The sequence below is a fragment of the Diuraphis noxia genome, unplaced genomic scaffold (genome assembly GCF_037042655.1).
Source record: "Diuraphis noxia isolate RWA-SAM2 unplaced genomic scaffold, SU_Dnox_SAM2 contig0003, whole genome shotgun sequence".
Lineage (NCBI taxonomy): Eukaryota > Metazoa > Arthropoda > Insecta > Hemiptera > Aphididae > Diuraphis > Diuraphis noxia.
In genome coordinates, this window is record NW_028301713.1 from 21025706 (window position 1) to 21039220 (window position 13515).

The 13515-nt window shown below is 28.6% G+C and overlaps 1 protein-coding gene across 3 annotated transcripts; it reads left to right on the plus strand.

Moving 5' to 3' along the window:
• Positions 1 to 3135: 3135 nt before the first annotated feature.
• LOC107163752 (uncharacterized) lies at positions 3136 to 13500 on the plus strand. Of its 3 annotated transcripts, none has more exons than XM_089221887.1 (4): positions 3136 to 3224; positions 4004 to 4160; positions 10320 to 10449; positions 12442 to 13500. In XM_089221887.1, exons 2-4 carry the CDS (start codon positions 4055 to 4057, stop codon positions 12644 to 12646), a joined length of 441 nt encoding a protein of 146 aa, XP_089078013.1. In that variant the 5' UTR covers positions 3136 to 3224; positions 4004 to 4054; the 3' UTR covers positions 12647 to 13500. The 3 variants fall into 3 exon arrangements, with proteins under 3 accessions (XP_089078013.1, XP_015366799.1, XP_089078014.1); XM_015511313.2 differs by having other exon boundaries at positions 3192 to 3209; XM_089221888.1 differs by lacking the exons at positions 3136 to 3224; positions 4004 to 4160 and adding an exon at positions 9635 to 9740.
• The last annotated feature ends 15 nt before the right edge of the window (positions 13501 to 13515 follow it).

Sequence of the window (13515 nt, forward strand, 5' to 3'; positions counted from 1 at the left end):
AAAGTCAAAACTCTGTACAGTTATTTTAACGTCTCGGAGGTCGGGCTGGACTGACGTCGAGTGTAAAATAATACTGCGAGTGGAGGTCACGGGCGTGGTGGGTGGGGTTGTTCCTTGTTCGGGAAGGAGGGGGGGAGGGGTACAAAAAGTTATCATCCCGTTCACAATAATGCAGGTAGACTTGACACTTGATGAATTAGTAACAAGATTGGTTGATGGAAAATGAAAAAGTTATTTCTAAATATAATATTAAATTATTGTGTACTACCTAACTCAATCGTACCCACACAGGCACTACCCAAAACTGTAACGTTGTTGTTTATGCGCGGCACGTAATTAGTGGCGTAAATATTTAAGGTGTGTCACGCCAATAATAAAGTAGCAAGGACAATAATTATTGTGTGTCTTATGCACCCAACTAAATTATTAGCGTACAAGTGACTACAGATGTCAAGTGTATGCTGCGTAAGATTTCTATATTAATTATTTCGGAGGAATATGGGGATGGGGGTGGACAGGGCAGGGGAGTAAGTGAATAAAATAATATTGTCAATAAACTTATATTACGAATGGTCGTTTATTTTTCGACAATTTTGGAACGACTTTGCTGGATTTGTACCGTTCATATAGTCTAACTATTATACTCATCGATTTCGCTGAGCCTTAAATTCATTTTATAATATGCGAATATCAATAATCATATACTTTAAATATGTTGCCAATTGATTCGTTGTACAACGCATAGTTACCAACCTATAATAACCTATTTCATGTAAATCAAATTTTTTTTTTTAAAATAAATTACAATAATTATATATTCTAAATTCGATGTATATGACTCACAAAAATCATCAGAATATGATATTTAAATATTTATATTTATAATCAATGGTTACTGGTTAGTACTAGATACATGTAATAATAACCTGTAATAAAACCTGTAATAGGTATTATAATTATAAATAAATAACCGTTTTATAAATCAATTTAATAATTTGAATTTTGTTATACATTAATTGTTTTTATAGAAATTCAGTAAAACATATAAATATATAATATATATAAATATATTCAAGACATATCTATACCATTTGATTTAAGACTCGACGGAAGCGAGTCATGTAAAATAGTTACCTATACCATTTTTCCATTAAAAACCATCTCATTAATTGAAATTTCCCTTACGTATGTCATCTTTTTAAATTTTATAATTTTAGATTCTGAGCGGAGTGAGAAACGTATTGAATTTACCATGGTGTATTAAAAAAAATTTTTCTTTGTGTCTGTCATCACGTTTTGGGTCATTAAAGGTGCTTCGATTTTCGACTTCAGTACCTCGTTTGATTATAAAGTGAATCTAGTTGTTTTTTTTATTTTTTTTTTTTTGGGGGGGGGGGGGGGTCAAAATATTTTTCTAAATAATCGGGATAAACAAACTAAAATTATGGAAAAACGGAAATTATGGAAAAGTTTACGCACAATCAGTTTTTGACATAATTGATTTTGGTTTTTGATGTTTGACTTTTCAACAAATGACCATAGATAGTAGATACATGAAATTTTCACTGAATGTTTATAATATAATTATATGCTATTCTCCAAGCAATTTTCAAAAAATTTCGACTGAAGTTGAACTATTTATAGGCATATGCAAATTTTGATCATTATTAGTTTTGTTTAAATTAATATCGATAAAAATGTATTTGTTTGGTAGAAAATCTTGAAAATTTAATGCAAGGCTCCTAATATATTGTCAAAATAGCAGTCAAAAAATAAAATAAATAAATAGTCATAATTTTTTTTATAAGCATTAAAAGTTCAAATTTTGACAAAATACGTGAAAATCACGGAAATTCACAAATTATTTTAAGCTAGAAATTCGTAAAAAATTGTACAAGATTTCTTACAAGTTTTTCAACTTTTATCATAAAAAAAATATCCACCAGAAAGTCAATTTAAGTTTTTATGAGAGTTTGAAATTTAAATTTTTACAACATTGGATTTTCACTAGATTTCTCATTTAGCGATTTTCTTATTTTGATGTAACTCCAAAACAAATGACTATAGATACTTGAAATTTTTACTGAATGTTTATATACATTTTTTCTATATTTTATACAATTTTCAAAATATTTTAACAAGTTTTGAGCTGTTTACTAACATTTGAATTTTTCAACTTTTTTAGTTTTTTTTTTCTATTAATGTCAATAACATTTTATTGGTTGGGTCAAAAAGCTTCAAAATTTAATACAAGGGTTCCAACATATTGTTTCGATATCAGTTGAAAAATATTAAAAATCCATAGGCACGATTTTTTTTATAAGCAATTAAAGTTCAAATTTTGACTAAATACGTACAAATTACAGCAATGTTCAAATTATCTTAGGTAGAAATTCATAAAAAATTTTCTTTTTAAATCTAAGATTTGAAAATTTAATTCGAGATTCCTTATAAGTTTTTCTACTTATCAAAAAAAAAAAAAAAAAAAAAAATGTCCACCGGAAATTCAAATATTTTAATAAGTATTAATAATAAATGATAATAATCTATATTATCTATAATATATCTTAGACAGATAAACCGTCTCCGCTCAGAATCGTTTTTCGTATACAATGGTAATATAATATAATTGGATTCAAATTTAATTACATCCATTACGGTAATCCACTTGTAACATACTGTGCAGGGTGCAGCAGAGCGATATTCACTTCTCGCTTTTTTTAAATTATCATTAACCAAATAACATTTTTTTTTTTTAAATATATATAGAAATTTGTAATAAAATATACGAAAGATACTATCACTTATCAGCTACGTTTTAATTAGTATACAAATCGAATGGCAAAAAATAAAATACATAATAATATTATCACGACAAAACGTCGTATGGGCGAGTGCACGTTCGAGTCGGCGTATACATAAGATGAATTAATTGCCGATAAATGGCAATAATATAAGATACAATATCGATAATAATCGATCACAGCTTTAAATGCAGATATGAAACCATCACAGAATAAATATCATAACGAGCATACGAGTGACCTATATAAAAAATTAAAATTTTGGCGAAGCTCCCGATGTCCCTCAAACCCCCCTCTCGGTCAATGCAGCACCACTTAAATAATAAGTTCATAATATAATTATTATTGTAATAGACTTAGCCACTTAGGTGCTCGATGAAGCAGTTGCAGACCACGGAATGTGTGGTAAGTATCAAATAGGTATGTATTATAATTTATAATATTATATAATATATTAAATACGTAATTAACTTTAGTTATACATAAGACACATGTATATTATATTTGCACGAAACTTTAAAATAATTATTATTTGTCAATGTAGCATGAGAAGCATTTTTATTCTTGTTATAAGGTATAATAATATATATATATGTTTGATATATGATACTGCACCCGACGCACGTCAAACAACTATTTATAATAAAACAATATTTAGGGCAGAGGACTTCTATTTATGAGTTTACACGTTTCTAAAAAAACGTCAAAAACGCAGCTAAGTATAATATAGAATTATACAAAAAATTATTTCATAGCAATTCGAGTTAATATTTGAAATTTCTAGTTATTCACATTATTGGAAATTTTCCATTTATAAGTGCATATTTGACAAATTTTTTGACAAGGTATATAAAAAAAAAATACTTGATTTCAAATACATTTCCTAGACCTGAGGTATTGGGGTTTTATTAAATTTTATTAAATTTTAAAACTATCATTCGTTTTCCTCGCCATTCACTCTCGTTGTTACTTTACAATTCATGCCCCTAAAACTCGACGTAATAGAAGATAGTAATTATTTCTACAAGTTTTTACTGCGAATTAAACGTAAATAATTTAATAACATCAAATATTATCCGAATATTAAAATAAAAACATTTTTTTTTTTATCCAATAGAATGTTTTTTTTTTTTTAATGCATATTTTAACAGCATATATTTTAGTGATTCTTAAGCGCATGAATGCATACGTGTTTTAAGGTTTTTAAAGGCATGAAGTCCCTAGCCATGAGATAAATATTAATAATACGCATGACTGAACAAGTTGGTGAGGACGATGACCGACAACGAAGTGCTGGTTTCTCGGATTCGTCATCTGGCCAGCATGCAAAGGGCTCGCAGCGAATCCGACAGACAAGTAAACACTATACTGTTGATGTATTATCATAACCTAATAATATTATATGTCATAATAATATTGTCTCATTACAAATATTATCATTATTATTATTATTGTCATAATTAAAATTTGGTGTACGTTCGCACTTCTCGCGGGCGCAGTTCAGGATGACGAAAATTTGATTTTGTAGCTAAATATATTAAAACAATACATATCACTGCAGTAATCCATACCCAGGGGATTAATTAAGGGATTGAGGGAATAGATCCCCGCCCCCCCACAAACAATTTTTTTTTTATTTTACTGCTATAACAATTCGGGCGGTTCCATTACCCTCCAAAAACGAGATACCGTTTTCCTCCACTGTCCGCTTTCCTACAAAGATTGGTTTCCATTTTTCTCCACATTATTTTCGTCTGAAATTATGACTATTTTCTTCCAATATTTTTGCCAGTGTTGCTGTAGTATTACGTTCCGTATTATAAGGATAACAGTTTGTGCTTAGTGGCCGATGATTACAATTCATATCGACTATCTACTATGTCAGCAATCGAAAAACGCTAATCCGATAGCTATTACAAAAATTAAAATTATCATTCATATCATATCTTATTTTTATTATCTTTAAACTGCAAATTTGTTGCTGAAATGACCTATAATCATAAAAATATATAATAATATTGTAATCAATTTATTTATTTGTTTTTTTAACGTATAAATTATATTTTATACTGACCATTTTTTTTATTTATTATTTATTGGAGGAAAATAGTCAAGAATTATTATTTTTTATTTTTTCGGATGAAAATGGCAACGGCCAACATTTTATATTTGATGAGGTAGGTTACTGTATGAGGCTTACCGATTTTTCTAAAAACATATAATTCCCCCCCCCCCCAAAACTAAATTCTTAATTACACCACTATTCATACCTAGCGTGCCCCTGAATATTAAATTATATAAATTTAACAAAATCTTAATTTGTGTTGAATTAACAAAAGTTTTATCTCTTAATGAACAAATTTTTTCATTGACTGTATATATTGATCAAAATACTGTTAAATCAACATTTTTATTGATATACAAGAATATATCGTTAACGATATCATATTATTTGTTATTATATAAGAATAGGCACACGGAAGTATATTATTATTATCGTACATAACTCTATATTATATTATTGTCGTCGACATTTTTTCCTAGTTGACGACGTACAACCATTAAGGAATTTTAATCGGTTTTATCATTATTATTATTATTATTATTATAAATAGTTTTTCGTATAATATATAATGTCTGAGTGTCTACCTCACATTATTATTTCTTCCAAATAGTGTTCTAAATGGTTCCATCATTCAATATTACACATATATTCAACATTATATAGGGTGATTTTTTAAGTATGCTCATCCCAATTTTTCCCTTTAATAGTACTACATTTATTCAAATTCTGATTTTTAGAATTTTTAAGTTGACTTAAAGACCATATTTTCGAATTTCTAATATTTTTTGTACTGCTTAAGGTGATATCCTGTCACGATACCAACATCTATTTTTCAAATAAAGATCCCCTCCCACAATTTTACTGAAAATTATTTAGTGGATAATTTTTTGAACATTTTTTTGTATTTAAATCAAAATTCTAATGAGTGGTTACTGGTTTTTGAGTTAATAAAATGTTTATAATAAGGATAATAATTCTTAAAAATAGTTTTATAAAAATAAAAACTAATGTTGAACATACCTAGTCTTTATTATATCTACTTGAATCATTTTTACAAATTACCTATTTATTTTGATAATTCAATAGTAATTGCGATAACTTTTTCAAATCTTAGCCCCAATTTACTTAACCCATTATCCTTAAAACACAAAGTTTCATTACTCAAAAACGGCTTATTAATAAAAAAAATAAAAAAGGGAGGTCCTTATTTGAAAAAACTGAAGTTTGTATCGTCACAGAAAAAACTATATGTATAATGTTAAATATAGTATTTATTATACTTGGATCGTTTTTACAAATCATTTATATTGATAATTCAATAGTGATTGCTAACTTTTTCAAATCGTCTAAGCTCCTTAATGTCTATTTAACCTTTTACCGTGAACATAATCCTTAAAACACGGTTACATAACTCAAAAACTATTAGCTTGAATTTTGATTTAGATACATCAAAATTCTTAAAAAAAATCTGCTCATTAGAAAATAAAATAAAAAGGTAGAATCCTGTTTGGAAAACTGATATTTATATTGTCACAGGATCATCCTTAAGTGGTACAAAAAGAGTCAATGATTCGAAAAATGGTCTTCGAATGTATTTAAAACATTCAAAAATTTGAATTTTAATACACATGTATAATTTAATCATACAAACAGGATGAGCATGATTAAATAATCACCCTGTATAATGTAAACAGAAACGAATACGCTGGTGGTTTTGTTTTAATCCTCAACGATTAGCAAATAGTTCGGTTAAAACAACAAGCTTTTGCATTCCATCGGATAAATATAATAGCTGTACCTATACTGCTGTAGAGTATGGGTACAATTAATATTATTACGTTATATATTGTATACCTTCACACAGATAGCTAGAAATCAGTCAGATAATAATTCAATTACGTCTGTTTAAAATAATTTAAATATTAGAGCCATTAGCCCATTATATGAAGTAGGTAAGTAGATATAATTATGATGAAACATATTTTATCGAAACAAAAATTATCAAATATTTTTATAATCTGTAGGTAGCGTTATATACTATTTATAAAATACAGTCGTTCTCACTTTATGTTTTCAAAATTTTCAAAAAAATAAAAATATTGTCTCTATGTATATTGAAATATTTTAGTGATTATTCTTTTCACAAATAAAAAAAATATACAACTTAGTTTTAGTTTTATTATTCAGTCGAGTGTCGTTTACAACATTATGTTATATATTCATATAAATTTTAAATATTACTCATTAGGTATATTTTTAACTATATAGTGCTCAATTAGAATTTTTTTTATATATACAGCATTGTAGTTTTCTATACGATAAATTTAAATCCAACTTTTCGAGTGTTGTTTGAGTTAATTCTACAAACCATAAAAAATACACAATGGCATATGTACAAATTTAATAAAAAAAAAAAACTTTTAGGTGAAATACTTACTATAATTAAATCGTTAAATTTTATTAAATTAAAACCTTACTATTATGAATCATAAAAATAACTTTTACAGATATAAAATATAAAAACAAAATTTAATATTTATGTGTTTTTAAGCTAATGGACAGCATATGAATTCTGCATAAATAGATGTGACTTAATGACTATTTTTTTTTCTGGGAATCAAGTATAAAATATTAAATTTTCAACTCTACAAAGATACTTTCATAATTTATTTGGATTTTTTTGCTTTATTATAATTTTAATATTCAAAAGGAATTGGTTTTACATACCAATAATAATATGCATATATTATAATAAAACTATATTTTATTTTTTTTCGATATTTTATGAACAATTTTTAATTTTTCAACTTGTTCAAAACATCACGCCTTATACATTTAAAACCATAATAAGTATACAAAAATTATAAGTGTTTAAGGACATTTTTAAATTATTCATGAATAAGTAATATTTCGTTTTAAATTTTCACTTCAAAATGATTATATAATTTTGTATTGATACACAATAGATAGTTTAAATAATAATTTTAGGATTTAGGTAATTTTAGGCTAATTTTGTCAATTACTGTAATAGTATAATAACAATTTATTATTACGATTTTTTCAGTTATAATCTGTGGTTCCCACATTAAAATGTAATGTTTTCCTCGACCATTATTATTTCATATAAGTCAATATCATTACTTAAATCATTAATTCATTATTATTCATTTAATAGTATATAGAATTATAGCTTTATAAAAATTACAATTTATTACCTATGATTAAAAACAATAGAAGGTAGATTATATTAGGTACAATGATAATGTTAAAGATTAAGTAGGTCAGTGGTGATTCATGGGCATGATGACCTGCTATTGTAATATATTATATTATAATATATAATATTGTGTTATACATAAATTAAAAGTTACAAACAGATCAATTGTAATCAAACATTTCAGATGATGTTAGAGCACTATTTGTTTCGATTTTAACCTACACGAAACTTAGAAAACTTGTTGTACCAATCTTGTGTTTTTAACTTCATTATTAGAGCGAATTTATCTATTATCAAACGTTGTGCAAATGCTATAAAATCTCAACCTTGGTCATATGTGGTATATAATATATACATGGGATCCATTTAAGTGGGTACATTAATTATCTCGAAAAGTATTAACTTTTTTTGAATTTTTTTTTTAGACTTCTAGGTTTACGTTTTTCTAAAACCTTAATATTTTAATTTTTATCACCCTTATATTTACTGGTGAAACCACTATCAAATTTTGATTTTAAAAAGGGAAACATATAATACGAATATCTTGAATGAATAAAACCATTTTTATAATGAGTTTACGCGCTAACATTTTTATTTTTCTTTGATTGGTTTGCGAGATACAGCTCCTCAAAGTATTGAAGGTTGAAGGAGGTATTACGGTCGGTAAATGTGGCATACCAGGGATTTCCAACCTTTTTATCATCGAGTATCACCAGATATTTTTATAATCAATACGCGTACCACCTCAATTCATATTATAAGCTAAACACTAAACTAAACTAAATAATATTGAATGCAAATAGTAATAAAACAATTTTTTCGCGTACCACCTACGAGCCTTCCGCGTACCACTGTTTGGGAACCTCTGGTCTATACTTTTTCTTCATTTCTAAAGACTAGGAGGTATAACTGATAAATTCGATACCGTTCGACCTAATAATAGATAACAATATCGATAACTGTTGAACTATGTACCTGATTAATTTTATGTCCTACAACATCCTTATGCCAATTTGACCATAATTTAATTAATTGTTATTTATTTTGTTACCTTAGATTCAACGATATCGAATTTATCGCTAGCTCCTGGTCTTTAGAATCATTGGTAAAATAGTTAAAACCGCTAATACTTTGTGCAGTTGTATCTCGCAAACCAAAAAATAAATAAAAATGTTAATACGTAAATTCGTGAAAAAAATGGTTTTATTAATTCGTGATATTTTTATTAGATGTTACCATTTGAAAGTCAAAAGTTTATAGTGGTTTCACAAATAAATATAAGGGTGAAAAAAATTGAAGTATTATACGGTTTTAGAAAAACATAAACCTAGAAGTTTTAAAAACAATAAAAATTCAAAAAAAGTTAATACTCTTCGGGATAATTAGTGTACCCACTTAAATTACCCCGGTATACCGGTACCTATGAAAATTGGCAACAACGCTAAAAATTCGTACGCAATCGCGTAGTTAAAAAACAGGTAAAATCGTACGACTTAAAAATAAATCGCCAATAACGAAACGAACGTACTCAATCGTGTTTTACCCCGCGGCATTATAATTTCATCTGCTTGAAGTCAAGTCGAAACCGCTACTCTACAGCATAGTTCTATAATCGATACAACTTCAGTTTAAATGCATTATTCATATTTCAAAGGTATGCTTAACGCTTCTAAACATAACAGCAATTCGTCTCGTTTATATACATATACGTGCCACTTACACCAAAAAACTACGACAAGACTAGCTGCTTAGCGTTTTTTAACCTGATGCCTTTATTATATCTCTGTCAATCTCATTCCGCCTCGTCGTCGTCGTCGTCCTCTTCCTCCATCATGGCACACTGTTTTGTAATAATAATAATAATAATATTATATCATTATCCACTTTTCATTTAATTTATTATTTTGCCCGTGTATCCCATTACGCTACGGATTCAAATTTCAGTCGTCCACACTATTATTGTTGAACATTTAAGGAGATCTCAGTCACACTATGTATTTCTACCTAAATATGTAATTATATCGTGTAGAAATAAATGCGTATATTTGTAGGTATACAGGAATAACTTACTGTAATCTTCATCAACTAGTTTAAATTCCAGTGATAATATATGTACAACTGTTACGCCCACGTGCAATGGAAACGGCTAATGAGATGTATCATGACGTTTTCATTTTTATTAGATAATATTATGTACTATAATATGATTTTGATTATTTGTTTTTTTTTCCAGAAGGAGAAAATCTTCTCAGAGACTTGGAGATGTTGAGAGACCGCGCCGAGTACTTCGCTAGGCAAAATCGTCATATTAATTCGTTGGACGGAGTAGGTTTCGGGCAAAGCAAACGATTCGACACCCTCAGGTAATGTATTCATTTATTTTTATTTTTATTATCCCCCGGCAACTAAGGTCATTGGGAAGGGGGTAATAGTACTGTAGGTTGGTTTTAAACGTGGGCGAGAGTTTTGGCATTGGGGCACCCGTAGGTCTCTGCCATGCCCCGGATGATTGGGGGATGGCGACACTTGTTCTGCGGACACCGTGACTTGCCAGGAGAAAAATGGGCTGGAACCCGATTGAGCACAGTTTACCTTTTTCATTACCCTATTGAGCATAGATACAATTAAACAATAGAAATCCAAAATATAACACGATTGAGCATAGAAATACGTACAACGTTGCCATTTCACACAGAAAAATAAAAATTTAAAAAAAAAATTGAAATTTTTACAGGAATTATTTTATAATAATGATCAAGCTATTAATTAGTGTATAAAAATATAAAATTAAATTATTTTACAAATATATACAATATACATAATTTATGTCCAATACAGATTAGTCTTAAAGTTAATAATAAAATAATAATTACATAATATAATAAACAATAGTTCATTTTTTTATAAATATATATAATATAATTCAAGTCCTATACGGATTAGTCTAAAAGTTAATTTACCTATTGATGTAATAAATTGAGTATAATTTTTTTTTAAATAAAAGTGTGTGTAAAAAAACGTTAATAATAAAATAATAAATAAAAGTTCATTTGTTCTATAAATACAATGCATGAGTGTACCTATTTTGATTTTACGATTACGTCGATCCTAATTTCCTACACGACTCGTATATTATTTATCGATTAAACTCGTGCCGCTTTTCAAAATATGGGAAACCACGATTGAAAATAATCACCACGACTAGTAAAGCACACAGATTGACAAATATTTCCATTTCATAGTACTAGTATTTCAAAATACGCGTGTAGTCTAGCTGGTTGTAGTCGGACAAAAAAATTGGCAACGTTGCATTTATTTGACTGTGCTCAATCGGGTTGTTAAAAAATATGGACCGTGCTCAATCGGGTTTTTTCAAAATAGGGACTGTGCTCAATCGTGTTTCACCGGAAAAATGCCGCCCGATGGTCGAGGATCGAACCCTGTCCGGCTGAGCCACAGCCGACGCGGTAGACCACTCGGTCAGCTTGTCCCCATAATGTATTTTATAATTAATAAAATTATAAATACTTGATGAGTCCCGAATTTCCTACCAAATATATATAGGTTAGGTATCTAAGTGACTTTTTTCACCCGAATGGCCTCCCTTAGCATCTACCTACAAATAGTTTTGTAATGAATAAACAATATTATTGTTTATAACCCTTGCAGCAAACCTTGCAACATTATTAACCGCAATGATATCTGAAATTTAAATAACAATAATATCATTACTTTTTCTTATCGAAAACATACGTCATTGCACCTGTTCTGCAACATGTCGTCCTGTTAGACTAATGTAAATATACCTTGAATTTTTCGAAATATTTTTTTTCTCTTAAAATTACATTTTATATGTACAATATCTGAATCGTATGTTATAATATTATTATCTTACAATAATTTCTGATCATTATAATTAACCGATGTCGTTTGTAGCCAATTTGGTAGTGCTGTGCATTGTGTCGTTTTTTTTTACAGACAATAATATCCCTCAGCGCGTTTTGTTGCAAAAACAGCACTGCAACAATATGTTCTAAACTGCTAAGTGTTTCCTTCGAACGTTTCGCATTTTTTTTCGCGTGCAACCTGCAGTGCTTATGTCGAACGGTTTTCGACTGCAATATAGCTATACCCATATGAGGTTTTTATTGGCATCAGACGGCAATGATTGTTTTTCTTATATGTGTATACGCTCTGATGGCGTATATAGTGCGCGTTTGTACACTAATTGTTAAGTCTCAAACATAATTAAACGTAAATTGACGTGATTCGCAGTCGTGCCTCAGAGGTTTGTGGGATTTAAAGGGAAGGAATGTATGGGTAAAATCCAATATTATGTCGAACGTTGTTTTCAGTGGCGTATCCTTCGGCGGCCAAAAAAGAAACTTTGACGAAATCGACCGCAGTGGATTCGACCGGTTTATCAAGAAGAACTTCGACGAGATTGACCGCAGTGTTTTTGACCGGTTCGTCAAGAAGAACTTTGACGAGATCGATCGCAGCGCTTTCAGTAGCTTCGTGAAACGTCCCAACAAGGCGCCGGCGGCCAATTTGGAATAGATGATGCCATACTGCGCACGCGCACGTCCACACGCAAACCCAAACACACGAACATACGAACATACGTCATAATAATAACAATAATGGTATTATAATATTATACTCACTCAAACTCTTATCAATCTCCACATCGCCGACATATATAGTTATATAGTGTAGGAATAAAAGGTAAACCTATATTGTTGTATACCATTAACTAGGTTATGGGTATCACTGCATAGAATTATTACTTTAATATAAAAATAATAATGATAATAATATGACAATATAGCCAATCATCATATTAATGTGTCATGATTATACATAATATGTATATGACAACTTTGATAATCTTAGTCCACATTCACCTCATCTGTTTTATATCGTTGTTTGGACAAATGCGCGCGTGCCATTTTACAGGTATATAGCCCACCTTGTATACCTTAAACCTATAATTAATATGTACTGTAGAAAAGGAATTGAATCCGTTAGTTAACATTTTAAAGAGTAAATTTCATTATAATTTTTGACGTGGTTGTGTATTAGTCGTCGAAGTAAAATAAAACAAATATTATAATCAAAATGTAACTTTCACTATAGACAATATTAAATATATATATTTTTTTTTCCCCCATAGATCTGATTGTGAATCTCATAAACTATATAGTCATTATTATACATTTACATAATATAATACATAAACTGCATATAGATGCATAATAATATGTATGTTACCGTTAATATTTATGATTACGTTACTTTATAATAATATAATTCTACTATAATATTATGTATACTTTGAATCTCTGAAAATGTATTAAATTTTATTAGTTCATAAAACATTACAAATGTGCTATCGATTAATTTATTCAATATTTACCTTTTTTTTT

What these genes read in the sequence shown, in the direction of transcription:
- LOC107163752 (XM_089221887.1), top strand. Translation starts at nt 4,055, where the DNA reads ATGACTGAACAAGTTGGTGAGGACGATGACCGACAACGAAGTGCTGGT. An exon ending in GCAGCGAATCCGACAGACAA is followed by an intron (nt 4,161 to 10,319) that starts GTAAACACTATA and finishes TTTTTTTTCCAG; the next exon opens with AAGGAGAAAATCTTCTCAGA. An exon ending in AAACGATTCGACACCCTCAG is followed by an intron (nt 10,450 to 12,441) that starts GTAATGTATTCA and finishes CGTTGTTTTCAG; the next exon opens with TGGCGTATCCTTCGGCGGCC.